Below are 20,520 nucleotides of genomic sequence, written 5' to 3' on the forward strand. Positions count from 1 at the left end.
TATTTTTATCCATTGCAGTTTAACCTGAAGTGTTTCGGGACCTTTTACAAGTTTAATCAGAGATCACTTGCATGGCAGGTAACACGTACACTGCTGAAGCAGACTGTAATTTTCAAAGAAGCAATTAAAAAAGGCTGTGGTATTTGCATAATGTCGGGCAAGTACCTTAAATCAGTATAGGTCTGTTTCAGTCAGTTGTGTTGCCATGAAATATATCTGCTGAGGAACTGCCTTCCCTTTCATTTCCATTCATAACCCAGCTCAAAGGACAGAAAATGGCATTCTTCCCATTAACTTGGACTGGATTTAGGGCAAGCTTTTGAATAGATGCTGTGATGCGCTCAGCTTCTCAGGAAGGCTGAGAGTGACTGAATTTCAGTGCCTGTCCTCTGTGTATATCCTAAAACTCTACCTTTACAATGCTGGAAATAAACAAATTTTAATTGTAAGATCCTTTAGAATCTTGGAGGGGGGCAATGATAAAGTGAACAAATTTTAATTGTAGGGTCCTTTGGAATCTTGGTGGAGAGCAGCGGTAAGAATGTAAAGCGCACTATTCCGTGGCTGTTTTTAGGGGAAATGCAACCAACTACTGGAAAGAGGCTGTTTTATAAAGGTTCCTTACATGCTCCCTTTTTGGATAAATTCTCAGAAGCTCTGATAGAATGGATATCTCTTGTGCCTTGCAGCAAAAAAGGGCATAGTACAGCACGGTTTCTGCTTTGAAGGGCTCCCAATCTGTAGTGATAGGGCATGCAACAGTGATATCGAGGATAAAGAGATAAAGGGCAAGTTGCACAACAAACATATGGCTCAGTGGAGACACTACTGGAGTCGTGGCAGGACAAAAGGGCAGGGTCTGCCTAGTGCTGAGGACAGGTGAAAGCTGCTTTGATGCTGCAGGCAGTGGAGAGCCATGTGCAAGAGCTTTGTAGAGGCAGTGCTGTTCCCTCCCTGTGAGTAACATAACGACATAACCTCTTCACATCAAGCTGAGAGACACATTGGTTCTTTCCTTAAAGATTTCTCTGACTCTGAAGATGTCTACCTCTGCCTTTTCTCTGCTTTTCCAGATGTTGTCACCCCAAATGGCTTGAACATTAAGAAATTTTCAGCAATGCATGAGTTTCAGAATTTGCATTCCATGTACAAGGCTAGGATCCAAGAGTTCATTCGAGGTCATTTCTATGGGTATGCTTTTACTTTTCAAAAATTAGCAACGCTTGTCCAACACTTTTTAAATAAGAACCAAAGCAGGAGGACTAACAAGTACTTCATAGAGGAGTAGAAATGTTGAAACCAGCTTATTCAAATATCTGTCTGGGATTTCTCGGTCAGAAGCTAAGGGAATTTCAAGCACCAGATCTGACTCTACTTAACAGATTGTGATATCATACAGCGGATCTCGATCTGTTTGTTATTTACCCAAGATGCGGTTTGTCAGATTAAGATAGTTTAAAGCCCAGCAGAAAAGCATCACTTTCATTTTTCGCTTGCAATAATAAGTTCCTCCAGAAAAGAAAGCTGTTGTGTGTTTTGTTTGATTGTATCTCGAGAAATACTTTGTTCTTGTCTGTTTTCTTGCTTTCAGCCACCTTGACTTCGATCTTGACAAGACATTGTTTTTCTTTATTGCTGGGAGATATGAATTTTCCAACAAGGGAGCTGATATGTTTCTAGAAGCCTTATCAAGATTAAACTTTTTGCTGAGGGTAAGAAAGCTTACACAGCTGTTGAAAGCATAGAGCTGATGCTCAAACTGACCATACTGGGGAAGCCACCTGCAAGAATTCCCTTTCAATACTCTGGTTTATAGGAAAGTAATTATGGGATATTCACAGTTTTCATAGGGCTCTCTTTCTGAACCATCAGAATATATGATGATTTCAGACAGTTTAAAAAGAATTGGTAACATAGTTCAAGAAGTTAATCCATGGTTGCCTCCCTGGTTTTTAGAGAGAAGTAATGAAAACAGTATTCTAGAGTTTACCCTGATGGCTTACATATTAAAATGGAAATAAAAGCAAACTTTTAAAAATTAAAATTTTAAAAATATCCTTTTAAATCAAATTGTTTAATTAATTAGGACCTGATAATGATCTTTTAAATCTCTGAGTACTGCTGCCCCATTGGATGGGAATGTTGCATTAAACTTCACAGAGTGACAGTGGCCTGGTGCAAAGCAATGGGAAGCCACTCAGTTCTCCATGGTTGTGTTTCCTCAGCTACAAGATGAGTGCAATGTTTCTAAATGCCTTTATGGAATACTGCAATGAAGATAAGAGCAAGGCCTTGTTAAAAATCACAGAGCAGAGCCCTTGCCACCTACAATGAGGGCCCTGAAAATGTGTCCAAAGGCTGGTATATTGAAAATTAAATCCAGAAAATATGCTAATTGATTTTCAATCATCTGGCAAGGATCAATTAGCTGTTGTCCTAGACTTGTCTTTTGTACTCTTATCAGTTGAATGATATGGAAAATCTGGATAAAAATTATGATACTGCAATGTCAACAGGGATGAAAGAGCCACTAATATTCAAAGCCCTAGGTACACTTGTTCTACCACCACCTTCTATTAATATGCCATTTAGAGCCTCTGGATTTTCTGGAAATTCTTAATCCCTTCATTCACACAGATCACCTCACAGAACTGAAGTATTTCTTCCACAACAGAAGTCAGTTGTTTGGCAGTGCTGTGCAACATCAGCCACCTTTAATGGCTTTTATGTGGCTGTTACCTGTGAATGCTGATTACTTGGAAAGTCTTGTGCAATAAGAGGGAAAGAATTGCCCGAGCAATTATTGCGGCAGTCTCTTTTTGCAGCTAATGATTTATAGCATAGAATCATAAAATCTTTAAGGTTGGAAAAGGCTTCCAAGATCATTGAGTCCAACCTCTGGCCAATCACCACATCAATTAGATCATGGCACTAGGAGCCACGTCCAGTTATTTATTGAACACTTCCAGGGAGGGTGACTCCACCACCTCGTTGGGCAGCCCCTTCCGCTGCCCGATCACCCTTGCTGTGAAGAAATGCTTCCTGGTGCCATCCATGGCAAACAGGCTGATGGAAATTAAAGGGAATTAAGGCCAGTTTTCCCAGGCTCTACAGAACAGTGTACTGTTGCTTTTCCCATAAGCTGACCCTGGATTTATTGCATTGTTTTTCCAGTGTGGATGCTGGCATCTGATTAGCTGTTCTAACAACACTTGCTCTGTAATTATTTCGAGAGGTAATTCCATTGGGAACAGCAGACTACCTGTACTAATTACAAATCTGGAAATGGTGGTACTTCCTAAACAAGTCCCAGTGGTGTGCCTGAACCTAAAAAGTACATACCATTGTGTCAGAGTCCAGGGCATCCCTTTGGTTGCTCTGGAGGGTCAGAGACCTGGGCAGAGGGGTCAGAGACCTGGACAGGGGGGTCTGGGACCCTGGCACAGAGCCCAGGAAGACACTGGCTTTGATCTCAGTCCCTGGGAAAGGCTTCCTACACTGCAAGATGAATTACAGGCCACAAGAGTGTGAAAGATAGTAGTTAAGCTTATCACAGGGTGGAAAATCGTAGTTTTGGGTTTCTTAGTATGGAAGTGAATGGGAGCGAGATGGAGGATTTGGGGCGTTGTCTCTTGCTTCTTCTTTCTTCTTCCTTCACTCCATTTTCTGTAGTGTCAGTGGCAAAAAGTAGTTTAAGGAGATTGGGTCAGAGTAGAGATGACCTGTTTAGTATAGGTAGTAGGTATTGGCAAATAACTATAAATAGAGAATACGTAACAATTAGTATGAGAGAGAGTGACAGCTCAGTGCAGGGGGAGTCGTCAGATGCCTGAGCAGCTGCACAGATCTTAGTTGGGCACTGAGAGAATTGTAAAATAAGAAACAATAAACAAAGCACGCAACCTTGAAAATCAGAACCTGAAGACTCCGTCTCTTTGTTGCGTCTGGCTCAGGGCTTTGCAGAAGGCAAAAAGACTCTAAAACTACCTGAATCTCGGGAGAAGAACCCAAGACCATTGCATGGAATTGTTTTGTTTTATTTTATAGATATGTTTTCTTCTGCTGCTTGAAAACCTTACTAAAATTTTGGAAATAGAATATGGATGTTGGGAGACATTGTTAATGCACACTGGGATCGTGGCATGATGGACTTGGAACCTGCTTTGAAGAGAGGGAAAGGAAGAACATTAAATAACATGATAGATGACTCACATAGGTTATTTTATGCTATACATTTCCCTCTATGTCTGAGAGAAGGCACGCTAGCAGCATGTTTGTGTATCTGAAATTTGAAATGGAGGCAGTTCAAAGTAATTTAATTTTTACAGCTCTGAACAGAGTTCACCCTTAGCTTTTCATTAAAGTGTTGCTGAGAGGAGTAAAACCTCATTCATGCAGCAATGAATGGACCTGGTATTTTGAATCCTGTTCATGCACAGGAGAAACTAGCAAGTGAAATCATCTAATAATAAAGGGTCAGAATTTACAGCAAGTGCTTTCTGCCTTTGAAGCAGCTGGATGGGAGAGATGAGCAAGAAGTTACTTGTGGCTTTTTTGCATGTCTGGCAGGTTCTTTGCCCGGGTTTCAGGTAGAAAATGGTTACTCTCTCTCTCTGCCCATACACCTGCTGCTGTAGGAAATCCCTCATCTCATGCCTAGGCATACCTCAGCTAGTAAACCAAACACTCCTTTGAGCCAGCACAGTGTTTCAGGTGACAAAGTATGTAGGACTTTTATTTTTGTGCAGTTCATGTGCACTTCCAAAGCCATCTTCTCGAAACCATGAGAGCTCAGGGAGATCTGATTGCCCAAATTGAAACTGGGTGTCATCTCTGTCTTGATCTCTGATTTGACAAAACTTTGTTTGTAGCAAGAGCTACAAGATCTGAGACTTCCTGGAAAACCAAAGTGCATTTGGCATTTCCCATGACTAATTCTTAAAGTTGGCCGTGATACCCTGTATGACTTTTTTCTTTTAATTCCTCTCTATTTCTTGTCATGCAGGTTCACAAGACTGATGTTACAGTTATTGTGTTCTTCATTATGCCAGCAAAGACCAACAATTTCAACGTGGAAACCTTGAAAGGACAAGCAGTCCGGAAGCAGCTCTGGTAACTGCCATTCCCACCCCAGTGCAGTCTGATGTGGAGTCATGCAAAAGTCTCAGCTGGAGAATAATGCTCCCTCTTTTTGCTAAACTGAGGATTGTGGGTAACTAGAATGTATTTCAGGGATGAAAGAGATGGGAAAGATAAATAAGGTCAAATATTTCTCCTTTTAGGTTTTGTTTTGTTTTTTTTGTCCAAAGTTATTTTTAGTTAACTTGCCTTGCCATTCTATTAGCAAGTAGTGCTTGTTTTGTAGCAACAAAGTCAAATGCTCTAGAAAATCCAGCGTTCTGGATGTCTTCTGGCTGTTTCTGGTACTCCTTTTGGACGTATCATATAGCTCCCACAAAATAAATACTGCCTGCTCATTTTTCACAGTGAGCTTCTCTGTGGGGAAAAGAAATCAAATACACATCCTTTTTTAATTTAGAAATATGGAAATTGCACTTTGTGATCCAGCAGATCAGCAGTTGATAACAATTGTCTATAATTTTCTGTATGGAGTACAACAAGCAGTGGCCATAACCAGGAAGTGGAACTTACAGCTACAGCTATAAAGGGAAAATTGTCACAGCCCTACTCATTTTGCAAATTTCCAAACAAACAAACAAACAAACAAACAAAAAAAAAAAAAAAAAAAAACCCACGATGTAGGAGAAGGATTAACCTTCACTTTAACTGCTGTGTGATTATGTATAGGAAAAGACTGCTTTCAGCTATTCTTCTCTGTGAAAAGCAAAAGACTCTCTGCATCACTGCATGCAGCATTATCATGGTCATAATCTGAACTCCAGGATAAACCCATCTGTTAGCAGTATTTCATAATGATATCAAATGTTTCTCAGGATGCCGCAGAAATTAAAGACAAGAAGAGGTTGGCACTTATAAAGGAATACAGCACTTACAGATTAATATGTGATGACGGGCTCAGGGTATAAAATCCTTTTATTCCTCTGCTTCTGAAAAAGCAGTCAATCCCATCCGGGTAAATGATAGATATTGTGCATGGCAATCTATGAGAGTGCAGTCACGTGGGAATTATCCTGCTGGGGTTTGGATCAGTGTGGCTTGGGCTGCGTTACAGCTCACCCAAAATCAACTCATCCACTTTTGTGTCTATGTGAGCTGGGAGGGAGCACCTAAAAACAGGTATGTGGATTCCCAGCTTGGTAAAGTTTAGGACTTAACAAGTTTTGTCTTAGCCTAAAGTATAATTAGAAATCAGAAAGGCAGGAAAGGTCCTGTGAAGTGGAACTTCACTCAGTAAATTTACTCCAATTTAGGGTGCACTTACTGTTTTGATAATAGAACTTTCTGCCACAGGCAGAATAATAAAAATTACTCTTTGCATGCAGAGCAGTGGTTCACTGGAGTTCTTCCTTAGCTAAAATATAACCTTCATCTAACACAGGCTTCATTAATAGCTTAAAACTTGGTCTGAACTTTTTAGGAAGGTTTTTTGTTGGTTTGTTTTTTGTTGTTGTTGGGTTTTTTTGCAAACTACTTAAGACAAACTACCTTTTAGTCTAATACTTGTTTCCAAAAGCCTTTGAGTTGGGAAATAGGGCAGAAAACTAAGGGGGAAGCTTGTTTTGAAAACACCTATTTGTTTAATTCTTTTACCTTGCATCTGTCCTCTAGGTCAAGAGAAGTTGGAGATGCCTCTGTCCATTATTAGTGATCGTGTTACACTACCTACAGCCATATACATGTTCTTTTTTTCACAGCTGACATGTGGGCTACTGTTCAGAGAAGAGGGTTAGAAGGAATCCCTAGTAAATCCTGCCCCTGGCTTTTCCAGGGCACTCATCTGTAGGTGCGGGTCAAATCCTCAGCTCTGCTGGAATCCATCAGCACCACTGCTGGCTGGAGAAAAGAGCTTTGAGAACCAGGCCACTGTCTGCCTCTGCATCCCTGGTTCCATCAGTATATCAGTTTAATTTCCAACAGCAGGAATCTCTTTTATACTGTCTTTGTCCTGGATTCTCCTGTTTCATGCATATATTTATTTATCTTCCTAGGGACACTGCACAATCTGTGAAAGAAAAGTTCGGAAGGAAACTCTACAATTCCTTGCTGAAGTGAGTGAATAAGTTGCTTTGCTCTGCCTTGTAGAGCCTCATGTTCAGGTGGCTTTACTTGTGCTGTTTCTGTGCTGCTGCTCTTTGTGTAAGGAATTTTGACATCCATAGGAGGACATGGTAGAAAGATATGGGATCATAAACAAGATACTTGTCCAACAGACAAACCATAGAGAAAAAAAAAATAAAGGTACCAGAGGCCTGTGGTGGAAAGAGTTGAAAGGGAATGTCTAAGTAACACAAAGGCTTATCCTGTGTCAAAAATGAGCTACTTCAGCTTAAAAAAGCACAAGAGACAATGTAAAATGTGTTAGGGATTCGGTCACATCATTTCAGAAGACTGCTGGAGGTGAATGACCCAAAGCACAGGTGAGATGACTGGAACTTCAGTAAAAACAAGCTGTGTCCAAAAAACAGAATAAACCAATTCTTTAGCCTGTTTTTGAAATCTCATTGGCAGATCAGCAAGTATATGAGAGAACACTTTAGGGACTATAAAAGAGCCATGAAAACAAAGGAAAGGTTCATGTTGATATCAGCAAACTTCAGATCAGACCCTGTTGGCCATTTCTTCGTTTTTTTTACAAAAAGGACAATGACTCATTTGGTAAAATTGTGTGTTTCCTTTGCAGAGGAGAAATCCCAGACTTGAACAAGATTCTTGACCGAGATGACATAAGCATTATGAAAAGAGCAATCTTTACAACTCAGGTCAGAGAATATGTTATTTATATAAAGATCTAATCTAAATCATGAATGTGATGATGTAAAAGGATTGCATGTGACATATAGCGATATGTGTGCATTGGGAAGAAGTTTTCAGCAAATATACTTCTCATCAGTAATGTTTAAAATCAGCTCTGATTGATTAATGAGAGTGTGACCCAAACTAATCTTCTGGGGAGTCCATGGGTATTCCTTCAGTCACATGCATGCCTAACTCTTTTATTCTGAACTAAGTGTGAACCTTGAAGTGTTCCTGAGCCTGGATTTTTCCAATTTTATTAAATATGTGAAATCAAATTCTAAGGAGATGCTACATTGACTAAAAATCTTCAAAATTAAATGGTGGCCCCTTCTAAAAATTAGTACAAAATTATTTATTTTGAGATAAATTAAGCTTATTCACATCAACAACAAAATCTGCCACTCTCTTCCCTAGGAAGTGGCAACAGGTCTGTTTGCCAAGAGTTTTTCTGATTTATGGATTGCCTTTTCTGTGTTCAGAGACACACTCTGCCTCCGGTGACCACCCACAACATGATTGATGACAGCAATGACCCAATCCTCAACACCATCCGGCGCATTGGGCTGTTCAACAACCGCACAGACCGCGTGAAGGTGCTTTCTGGCCTTCTCATTTTAGACACAAAATGGGATTTCTCTGAACATTGCCAGTCTGCATCGCTAGCATGGGGAGCACAGTTAAACTCTTGAGAGGTGGAATTATACTGCTAGAGTAGTTCTCTCTTCCTCCCTTTCCAGGAATAACAACTTCTCTCTGCACAGAGATCCTCAGGCGCTGTTTAGCCAAGCTAATTTCAAGTTAGAAATCTGAAGTTAGGGAGTTGTTTTCATTGCTGCCTCCTGCTCTGAATGAGAAGCTGCTACTCCTGAAATCAAGAAAGTGCCATGGCTCATTTGCATCCAGATAGAAAACTCCAGATAGATTCACTCACTTAAAACTGGAGGTCCAAGGTTTGAGCACAGGCATTCCTGGAGTGTTGATTCATCTCTTAAGGGCAACACCCTGATACTCAGCATTTACTGTAAAAAGTTAAGGGCTTTGATCCTGAGCAGAAGGAATTCCTGTTCATGCTATGCTCATGCTTATATCACCTGTTGAAATTAATTACCTCCACGTTTACCTTGTCAAACCACAGAAATAATCAGCTCCTGCTTTCACAGGTCTGCCAAAGTTGGTTTTTTTTCTGGCAAACTCTGACATTCTAACTATGACTATCTCAACATCTGTCAAGTCAAAGCTGAACCCAAAATTGAAAATCCTTCCTGTTCCAAACCTTTTCTTTAAAGTCAAATCCAAGGTATCTCTAACAATGACATATTGCTTATTCTCAGTATCTTTTTAAACTCATGGCTATACCTGAGTAAATATTTTCTTACACTTAGTTGCTTCTTCCTGGCTTAATATATGAACATTAATTCCAATGAATTCTGGGATCACGATATGGTGATAATGCACAAGATGTAACAAAAAGTAAAGGGGAAGGATGAGTTGTGTACAAATGTAGTAAAAAATACCTCAAAATTTACTGCTTGAAGGCATTAGAGAGCAGATAGGCTATAATACAGCAGACATCTCCTTCTGCTTCTCAGCAGATGTCAAGTTTGTAAAAAACTGTTATTACCACTGAAAAATTGCCTCCTGCATGAACAGGCTTAATACTTAATGAGCGGAATATCATTTAAAAAAAAATCTGTAAACTTCAAATTGAAAGTAATTTTGAGAGAGGTATAACATATCCAGGCAGACACAGCTGGCATGTGAAAAATACCCTCAGCAATTCCAGTGGAATCAGTGGGATCAGCTAAGCTTGCAAAATGAGTTTACAGTCCATATACTGGTTGAGTGCATTCATTTGTTTACGCAAGTGAGTAGTATGACAATCTTATTAAGAAGGGATAAAAGCATATCCTGGCCATGGAATAATGGCTGTGGTGTGTTCATGCAGGGAAATAAACCCAGAGCAGTTTAAACCATTCTGTCGTGTTTCTTCCTCCTGAAGCTGACTGGGCACCACACACAAGGCACTTCTCCACTAAGCTGTGGATGTGGGGCTGCAACCCCAAGCCCTGCAGAGTCACACAGAAAAATTAACCTTGGTCCTTGGAGCTGTCTTTCAGCAAGATTAATTGGCCTAGGCACAGGTTTGTGGTGACAGGGCTATAATGTGTCTGCTTTCAAAATTCCTTCCATTCTTGGGAGATCTGTTGAATTCAGTGAACATTCCTTTGTTGCAGGGAATGCTATGAAGCTCAGAAATACTGTGTTTGCCTGAGGCCTCCTCTTCATCAGACATCCTAATAAAATCATAGAATGGTTTGTGTTGGGAGAGATCTTAGAGGTCATTTCATTCCAACCCCTGCCATGGGCAGCAACACCTTCCACCATCCCAGGTTTCTGAGAGCCCCATCCAACCTGGCTTTGGACACTCCCAGGAATGGGGCAGCCACAGCTTCTCTGGGAAACCCGTGCCAGGGCCTCACCACCCTTACAAGGGAGAATTACTTCCTGATATCCAATCTAAACATCTTCTCTGTCGGTGTGAAGCCATTGCCCCTTGTCCTGTCACTCCAGGACACCTTTGTAAATCCTCTGTACCTTTGTACAACAGGACGGATCTTGTTAAATGCCACAGCCTTAGGCCTAATTCTCCATGCATGTGAGCCTCCTTGATGAAGAAGGATAAACCTAAATACCTGTCCAGTAACAAAACCAGGGTTTATTGTCAGCACTATTTCCAGAACAAGAATGCACAGAGGCAGGATGCACTGCAGTGTGAGAGGTGGGGTAGATAACAGATCAGGTCAAAGGAGGTGTTGTCCAGATATTTAGAAAAAGACCAGGGTGAATAAGTTGCCTAAGTGTATTGATAATTGAAATACGTCAATGATGGTTTTCTTTCACCTCTAACATAAGTTTTGAATATCCAGGTGATCCTACATCCAGAGTTTCTATCATCAACGAGCCCCTTGCTGCCCTTGGACTACGAGGAGTTTGTTAGAGGCTGCCACCTTGGTGTATTCCCATCTTACTATGAACCCTGGGGCTACACTCCAGGTAGGAATTCAAAACCTTTAACTAGTGTGGACAGATGAACACCCATTCTGCTGATGCAGCCAGTCCCTTCTGGAGTGCTGAAAAGATTCCTTTAACTCTGTTTCCTCTGCCATGCAAAGGTCTTACTGCTGGCAAAATTGTCCCTGCACTGGACTCTTACTAACATGTAATCTTTTGATTTTCTGTGGCTTTAGAAAAAGAAATAATTTTTAAAACCTAATTCTTGGTTGAAGGATTTTAAAAGAAGGTGTGCAGGAATGTAAATATTAAAAAAATTAGGGAAGAAATCTGATGCTGCCAGCTGACATAGTCCAGTGGATTTAACTCAATATAACAAGTTTGAGAGAATTATGTACCACCATAGCTAAGCTGCTTAACAGAAATACATGCAGTGGTAGTGAATCTAATTGAATTAACTGGAAATTTCTAAAAATTCAGAGAGCACATATATTCTGACTTAGAATATTTTCTTTGTCAATACCCATTTATGTATCCCAGAAACAAAGAGTGCTTTTTAAAGGTATATTTATAAATATTTTATAGACACCTGTTCTATTATCATATGAATGAAGGCCATGTAGATATCTTTGCACTTTTGTAAGACTAGATTCTGCATGCTGGTTTAGGTTCAGCTTAGGCTCCTTGGCAAAAACTGTTTAAGGAGGGAGAGCAGTTATCCTTACTCATGTCTGTCACAGCAAAAACTACAAAAAATGCATACATTTTCTGATTTTATAAAACTAGCTCCACATCTACTGTGAATGCAGTCCTGAGTTAATGATGGGGTTTGCTGTTTTGGTGTGGGCTTTTTATTTTGTTTTGTTAGGTTTTTTTTCTTGCCATAGAGACCTGTTGGCAAACCATCAAAATCCAAAGTTTGATATGCTCCTGCTCCTACATGATTCAGCTTTGTGAAGAGTTGTGAACAACTAATGAACACAGGTGTACGTTAGGCTCCAATTTAAAATACAAATAGTCCTGACCATATATTGGGGTTCTCTCTCAAAACTGCACTCCCAGTTTAGCTGCTCAGAAGCTCAAATGTATGTTTGCAAACACATGGTGAATTTTGTGTTTAAAATTTCTTTTTTAAAAATATTTTCCCCAGAATCCACAATAAAACATCATTATAGTTTTCACTTGACATTTTCAGAGCAGCTCTAGTATTATGGGACTTTCTGTCTGCCTGTTTTGTTTTTTTTTTTTTCCTCTTAAGATGAAATCATTGCAGGTGTATTGCCCTGAAACCCTTTTTGCCTTTTTCTTTCTGCAGCTGAGTGTACTGTGATGGGCATACCTAGTGTAACCACAAACCTCTCTGGATTTGGCTGTTTCATGCAGGAACATGTTGCTGACCCAGCAGCTTATGGTAAAATCTTTTAACAGCATATCAAAGTATCACCTCTGAGTTAGAAAACCAAAAAACACAGCAACCACGCCATTGCTCCTCAATTTTGTGTTTGTCTAGGATAAGGGAATTCATTATGGGAATATATTCAGAGCTCTGAATATCTTGTTAAGTTGGACAAGTGATTTCAGCTTTCATATTTATCCAAACCCTTTCCAGGTTATCTTTTTTGTCTCACTTTAACCTTTTGTCTGCTGTATCCTTCCAAATTCATCACTCACTGGTCATATCAGTCTAGAGTCTCCAGCACCTCCCTTTAGTGCCTCTGGTTGCATTATAACACTCTGAGCCTTCCAAAGAAGTAGGGGAAGCCTGCTTCTCTTAATAGTCTGGGACTTTGAGACCAATGACATGAGCCTCCCCAAACAAACATTAAATTACCATGTACACTTCAGAAAAAAAAAAAAAAAAAAAAAAAAAAAAAAGCCCTTGGAAATACAGGGAATCTACTTATCTACTTCAAATAATGGTCTGCTCAGGAAGGTTTATGAATGGTTCATGACTGGAGTGCCAATGCCTGGTATATAAGGACAGTTCTGTGTCTTGAGTTGTCCTCTGCCTCAGTAGATCCTCCTTTTAGGGCTGATCGTCCCCGTTTTCCAACTAGTGCAGTTGTCACTAAAGCTGCAGTCTCCCCGAGGTACAGAGCAATCACAGCCCTCCCTGTCCTTTCCTCCTTGGTTAGCCAGGGCTAACTGGATGCCCCAGCCCTGGAAGTGTCCAAGGCCAGGTTGGATGGGGCTCTGAGCAACCCGGGATAGCGGCAGGTGTCCTTGCCCATGGCAGGGAGTTTGAACTGGATGATCTTCAAGGTCCCTTCCAACCCAAACCATTCTATGATTCTGTGGTTCTGTGAATATTGAATATTCCCAAACTAGGTCCTCTTCCCGTGTACCTGGTCTTGTTCCCACAATCAGGCAGTGAAAGCTCCACACTGCTGCCACCTTTTCCTGACCTAGGGGCAAGGGTTAGAACCAGGTACAAAATATAGATACACCTACCTGGGTGGACATGTCTTTGAGACCCTTCAGAAAGACCACAGAGCACAGGTCACTTGCTCTTCTCTGCCAAAACATAGACGTAAGTTGACATAAATTACTGTGCTGGCTCCAGGCACTACCATTAAGGTAGCTTTGCATCTGTCACGTCCATTAGGAGAGCTGCAAGGTTTGGTACCCTCTTCTTCCCAACACCCTGGTGTGAGGAAGGTGGCAAAAATAAAGTATTAATCTCAACAATGTAGAGGCAAAGCTTACCTCTGCCCTCTCTCTGCCAAAATTGTCTGTTGAATGATGTATGTGAGTTAGCTGTCTCTATGGAAACATAGAGAATACTTTCTTGTATTTCTACAGAAAACTCAGCCTCTCTCCTACAGCCTGATTCTGGCCATCCACACTTGTGAATTTTACAGCAAGCTAGAAAAGCACTAGACTGATTATGTTTTCTTTAAGAAGTCAGTATTTTAGAAATGATTTGGGATAAAAAAAGATAGGTCTTTGTCCAGAAACTTGAACCCTTTTCGGGTTTGTAAGCCCTTTACACAGCAACAGTAAAGCCTCTGAGTTCTGAAGAATTTGCTGAATGTTAGCCAGAAAAGTAGAGAAAATTAAAGTTTTTTTAAAAAATGTATGTTCCTCTGCATATCCCCATTCCATCAGAATGGTGACAAATGTCCCAGCTGCAGCCGCCTTTTAACATTAAAAAGGATATACAACATGTAAGATTTGTAAGGCTACGTCACAGGAGGTAGATTGGAAGTGCAGGAGGTCAGATCCCATCTTCAGTCCCACTGACCTCAGCCTTCCTCGTGTCCCTCAGGGATCTACATCGTGGACAGGAGGTTCCGCTCACCGGACGAGTCGTGCAACCAGCTGACCCAGTTCCTGTACGGGTTCTGCCAGCAGAACCGGCGCCAGAGGATCATCCAGAGGAACCGCACCGAGCGCCTCTCCGACCTCCTGGACTGGAAATACCTGGGCAGGGTGCGTGGCATAGAGGCATTAAAAATTCCAGGCTCGTAGGTCTAGCCCCTCTCACAGGGGGTAAAGGCAGAGCCCGCACATCTCCGTGTGATGCTCCATGCCCCAGCGGCAAGGAGACACTGGATAGGTTAGAGCAGAGTCCAGTCACACCAGCGAGCTCTTTCTGGTGCTAAACACAATGTAGAGGGCTGGTGTTGCTGGCAAGGAGGATTTGTGTTCCAAAGTCATCTGGACACTTTCAAAAATCCTTCCTGTCCTTCATGAAATGTTGCTGGGCCCTGTGGCTCCTCAACGCTCCTTAACTACCTTTGTGCTTTAAATGCAAATACAGTGTTTTTTTAATTTGACACAGAAAGCACTGCAGTACCACCTACCAAGAAGACAGTAGCAAAGTACTGTTCCCAAGTCCGCAGGACTAAAGAAGTGGATGCACATATATGAGTTTTGTAACTATTTTGGACCCTTTCCTACACTGATACCTGTGTGATAATCTTAGTATTTATATGGTTCCCAAGACAGCATAAGATATATCAAGCTATTTTTTCTGTGCATGTGCTGCAAACTCAAGAATACAGTGGATCTAAAAATATTTTTTGTCAAATTCTTAAATACCAGGCATCAGTGAACTCATAAATGTTACTTCCCTGTCACTGTTACCCATGCTTCTGTGCAGTACAAAGTGACTTTGAATGAGTCTAAAACTTACATGTAATACATATTAAAGATATAATTTTTCCTCATTAAAAAAAACCCAGTTCTTTCTTGAGGGACAAAGAATACCTGTCACTCAAAAGGAACTACACTGACCAAGACAAGTCCTAGTTTCCATATTAATACATCTTACAGGCACCTTATTCAGCTTCTCTTCCAGACTTCTTTTGTGTCAAACTGTCACGAATGGCTCATCACTTCGCAGTACAAGCAGTGATATCAGCTGGATTCTGCTTATCTGAAAACACATTTAGCTTTTGTTCAACACCATCTTTTAGAAGATACTCATTTTATGTTCCTTTCCCCCCCTTGTTTAAATCTACCCAAGATTTCTATTACTTGTATTGGCTTCTCTGTTTTGTTGCAGTATTACATGCATGCCAGACGCTTGGCCCTCAGCAGAACATTCCCAGCGAAATTTGAGATGGAACCAAGTGCTCCACCAAAGGTAAAGTCTGCTCTTGGAGATGAGTTCATTTTAACAGCTTTACAAGTAGGGAGAGGAAGAGTGTGAGGGAGAAGAGAGTTAGCAAGTTTGGGTTTAACTAGAGGGAAGTAGGAACTCCTAATTAAAAGCTTAACAAGTTATAGACCCAGTGTCCAGTCAAGAATGTGCTGTTTTGGGCTGGGACAAAGCCAGTCTTCCTCACAGTAGCTAGGCTATGTTTTGGATTTGGGCTGAAAGCAGTGCTGATAACACAGAGATGGTTTAATTCTTGCTGAGCAGGGCTTGCACAGAGCCAAGAACTTTTCTGCTCCTCACCCACCAGTGAGGGTGTGGGGGTGCAGAGGGAGTTGGGAGGGGACACAGCCAGGACAGCTGACCCCAGCTGACTAAAGGGACATTCCAGACCTTATGGCGCCATGCTCAGTACGTAAAGCTGTGGGAAGGAGGAGGAAAGGGGAATGTTCAGAGTGCTGGTGTTTGTCTTTTTAGGTAAATATTACCTTTGATGGGGCCCTGCTCTTCTGGGGATGGCTGAACATCTGCTTGCCCATGGGAATGAATTCCTGAATTTGCTTTGCTTTGTGTGCACAGCTTTTGCTTTTCCTGCTGAACTGTCTTAATGTAACCCATGAGCTTTCAAACTTTCCCCCTTTTGGTTCTCTCCTCAGCCCCTCCAGGAGGGAGTGACTGAGGCCATGTGGGGCTGAGTTGCTGACTGGGGTTAAACCACAACCAGCTGGTATCAGATCCAAACACAGGGGTTACCACATGCGGCACAGGAACAGGTCTTCAGATGATTTAGACTGAGCTGCGTGGGACTGTGCCACTTTGGACCAGCTGAGGAACGGGCTCTTGAAACGCCTCTTGAAAGAGTGGCAGCTTCTAATTTTTGCTTCTGCTAAATGCCATGGAGATGTTCTGCACCAACCAAATAGAGGGGAGTTGGGAAAGGATGTTCTAGGAAAAGCAAGGCAAGGTATTGCCTCCATCTGAACATGGCATGTTGGCTGGAGCTGCAAGGGGTCACTTTAAAGGCACGCCTTCCAGCAGTTCTTGCCTAGTCCAGATCAGCACCAATTTGAGAAGAGAGGCTGCTCAGAGCAAGGTTACTTGAAACCAAACCTCTGTGGAGAAACTGTTTTTATTTTTTTAGTAAGGAGAGAGGAGGTCCAGACTAAAACCCCTTGCTGTGCTCTGGTTTTCAGATGCTGACATTACAACTAGAAAATTGTTTTGAATGTTCAGATTGAAGCCTGAATTTCAGTAAGCACGTTCTGACTACAGAGTACAGAAGGATTTTGTGTTGTGCTGATCGTTTTAAGGCTCAGTAAAGATAGTCACGTTTTGCAAAGAGCAGTGCTGGAAGGGCAGGATGTTGTTTATGGCACAGGGTAAACATCTCTGCCTTACAAGGGGGCATTTACTGGCAGTGGAGGACTGAGGGGATCTGTGTTGAGGGAAGCTTAGTTTTAGAGTGCAGGGCAGGTCTAGCTTACATCTGATCACCGGCTTCCTCTGAAGTGATGATAGCCTTAAACTGCTGTGTAAAACCGACCGGGGAACACAGTTAATACATTCCACTTGCTTCTCTCTCTGCCAGACGGAAGGTTTCAGGTACCCCAGGCCTTCATCAGTGCCGCCATCGCCCTCTGTCTCCCAGCATTCCAGCCCTCACCACAGCGAAGCTGAGGACGAAGATGAGGATGAGAGATACGACGAGGATGAGGAAGCTGAAAGGGATAGGCAGAACATCAAGTCCCCCTTTTCCATTGGAGCTTTGCCACAAGGAAAAAAGAAGCAGCATGGAGAGTACAGGAACTGAACTCGTTGCTCTCACCCTGGCACTGCTCCCCATCCACTCAACAGTTTCTTCTGTAGGCTTGGCAAGCTTTGTGTTAAGGACAGTGTGATATAATTAGGGGAACCTTAAATGTTACTTGAGCTACACTGTTGGAAAGCCTAATATTATTTCACCTTGAAAGTAGTTTAAATGACGAATTTTTCTGTGCCCATTTGAGGTAGAAGAGATTTTTCAGGCTTAATAAAACTAGAAAATGAGACAATCCCCTTATACAAACTGCAGATCACACCTTTGTCTATGGAATCATCTGTGTTAATCATAGTCTAGACAAATAGCTACGTTTAGGGTATCCCAAAAGAATTCCTGCTTCATTTATGTTTCCCGTTTTTCTCTCCTAAATTAACATGAACTTTAAGCCAGAGCTCAAAAAATTAGAGAAAAAAAAGTGTTACTCTGGTGAAATACTGGAAGAGTTTAAAAAGATACACTGAAAAGAAAATGGTCTTTCTTTTTCCTGATGCTGTTAATTGTAAGCTTACATAATTTAAAACACTTTTTTACAGCACACAGAAGTGTCTTGATCCAGTGGTAAAACATACTTCCTGTGGAACAGTATAAATGCAGTGGGCATTTGAATTTTAGAGACAAATGAAGTCATGTTTCTGAGGTCGTTTAGACCCACAATAAACAGCAGACCGTTTATTTTCTGATTCCTCTGGTATGTCTCTTTTATTTTCATCTTGTTGTGGATTCTAAATTTGTTAACAAACTTGTTTGGGAGGAAATTAATGTAACTTGGCTAAAGTGAATGACAAAGTTTTCTTGAGTAGCACCGTCCCCTGCAGACAAGAAGCCACAGACCAGCGTGACAACATTCAAGGAACAGTAATTTCCATTAGTCCATGCCCTATTTCACTTCTTCTAGAAGAGACCTAATCCTAACAAATAATGCTAAAAAACTTTCAGATATAATTTTGAAACACACGTGATACTTCCAAGGTCTTGGGGAATAGCTGATCCTCACATCAAGGACTAAACATTTCATTTGCCTTACGGAAATCTTTCAGAAGTATTTCAGCTCCTAGAGATGCAGAGAGCGCCTGAACGGTCTCTTCAGAAGCACCTCTTGACATGAAGATGTTAGGAAGGAAATCAATCTCTTGTTTTTCAAGTTTGTGCACCACAAATTTCTCATGCTGCTCAGGAAAAGACATTTCCAGGACTTTATTCAGCCTGTCCTTCAGCAGGTAGGACAACGTAAGCTTTGGAAGTGTTCACCTTTCCTGTCAATCACAGGGGGAGCCTAGATGTCCAGCTTTGGTTAGGCTCCTACCTTTCAAACTCTTAACCAATGCTTGATGACATGGTTCTGACTATAGGGCACTTAGAATAAAAATGACAATGTGCCTATTTGCATTTTTGGCCACCTGAAATCAGTTTTAAAACTGGAGTTTTATTCTTGAGCTGATTCGGATACTTGAAAGAGTATTTTCGGAAGTCAGGTTCCGGTTTTTATAGTAAAAACTTATTTGGAATTAAAAGGTGTCACAATTTCTTTAGCCATTTAAAAGGAAATTAAACACTGAGTAATTCTTCATATAAAAGTGGTGAAAGCAAAGATACTGCCAATATTTTCCTTCACACAATTTACTATGTGGAGAACAAATGCATTTTGTGTTTTTTCCACAAAGTTCTCCTGATGAGAGTTCCCTTAGAGTCAAAAGATGTAATGGCTGAGAGTCTCAAAGAAAGAACACAGAAAGGGCATATTGACTGAAAGCTGATGTTTTCATAAATCAAGAAATCTGTATTTTTGCTTGTATTTGAAAGCTGTCTTACAGAGCAGGAAAGCTGTGTGTGTTTCAGCACGCTCACGTGCTGTGAGCACCCTCCTGGTGTTTGAAAGTGTACAGCTTCCGAAATAGGACCGATCCCAATCCTCAGATTCAGGTCCTGCTATGGCCAAAGCGGCCTCTGCCCCACACCTTGGGCTCGTGTTTGTTCTGCCTTGATTCCAGGGTTAACCATTAGTAACAAGGCAATTTATCTACAGCAAAACACTAGTGTCTGTTGAATGTATAGCGTCAGGGGAAAAGTTTCTCATTCAGCCACAGCAACAGATTGCCTAAATTAAATGCCACACATTCCCAAGAGTTACTGACACCTGACAAACTTGGTAGCAGCCGTCTGTTACATAAGGGATTGTCTTCCAGATGGAAATTACTGGGGTTTCACAAACAGCTCACCAGCAAGGCAGAAGGTTTGTTCTGTTGCATGGTATTTGTGAGTTGTTGAAGCTTGAGACCTTAAACCAGGAACACGCTCAAGAATCAGTCACCTGGGAATAGGGTGAGGACAGTTCCTGTATCACTGGGACAGGCAGAGGCATATAAATTTCCAGACACTGATAAACCAAAGGATGTATAACCCCTCTGCTTTTCACTTTTCTAGTGGAAGGTGTCCTGGCTCCCACCAGGGCATTGGGAACAGGATGATCTTTTAGGTCCCTTCTAAACGACACCATTCTAGGATTATGTTCTCCAATTCTGTGCTACATTTTGTCTGAGCACTGATTGATGGTCCTGTAAAACATGCTGGAAAATCACTTAGATGCATCTGAAATATTCCAAACATTATTGAAACAAAGAGCAACTAAATTAATTAAAGGATTTTGAGGGATACCACTGGTCTTGAGGTGAAGTTCATCATGTGTTCTGTAATACAACAAATGCTGCTGTTGGAAGATATTAGTGCTTAAAAATGAACAAATCAAACTTTGATTTCACCAGTTATGTTCCTCCATGAAGTGATACAGATTATAAACAATGACTGAAAGTGCCTCTAACCCCATGAAACACATTAATTCCTCTGTTCCTTCAGCTGTGTTTCTTTGTGTTGAGGAGCAGCAACATCATAGTTAGTGTGAGTCAGATTTAATTAACAGTGTTATGAGAAAGATCAGGGAAAATTAACATTAAAAGATGAAGAGCATGACTAGAGTAGAAGGTTAAAAAAATAAAACAGTTGCTTGGACACAGAAATCATGTGGATATTCTTTAATTACATCAGAACTACAGAGGGCTTTCCATTAAGACCACAGAACTACATAAATAATACATCCTTATCAGCACAGAGTGATAAATAACAGATTTATGCATAATTCCAGTTCTGCAACTCA

The 20,520-nt window shown here is 41.2% G+C and overlaps 1 protein-coding gene across 2 annotated transcripts in view; it reads left to right on the forward strand.

Moving 5' to 3' along the window:
- The window catches only part of GYS2 (glycogen synthase 2), a 42,754-nt gene extending 24,702 nt beyond the window's left edge, over nt 1-18,052 (forward strand). Inside the window, exons 7-17 of one of the 2 annotated variants that reach the window (XM_040062184.2) lie at nt 1,074-1,191; nt 1,592-1,712; nt 5,006-5,112; nt 7,131-7,190; nt 7,823-7,901; nt 8,418-8,531; nt 10,866-10,992; nt 12,266-12,361; nt 14,219-14,382; nt 15,461-15,541; nt 17,142-18,052. In XM_040062184.2, coding sequence (XP_039918118.1) covers nt 1,074-1,191; nt 1,592-1,712; nt 5,006-5,112; nt 7,131-7,190; nt 7,823-7,901; nt 8,418-8,531; nt 10,866-10,992; nt 12,266-12,361; nt 14,219-14,382; nt 15,461-15,541; nt 17,142-17,363 — 1,289 coding nt within the window. In that variant the 3' untranslated portion in view covers nt 17,364-18,052. The remainder of the gene's footprint in view (nt 1-1,073; nt 1,192-1,591; nt 1,713-5,005; nt 5,113-7,130; nt 7,191-7,822; nt 7,902-8,417; nt 8,532-10,865; nt 10,993-12,265; nt 12,362-14,218; nt 14,383-15,460; nt 15,542-17,141) is intronic. The other variant, XM_040062185.2, reaches the window with a different exon arrangement.
- The last annotated feature ends 2,468 nt before the right edge of the window (nt 18,053-20,520 follow it).

Source organism: Hirundo rustica, chromosome 4 (assembly GCF_015227805.2).
Source record: "Hirundo rustica isolate bHirRus1 chromosome 4, bHirRus1.pri.v3, whole genome shotgun sequence".
In the NCBI taxonomy this organism is placed as follows: Eukaryota; Metazoa; Chordata; class Aves; order Passeriformes; family Hirundinidae; genus Hirundo; species Hirundo rustica.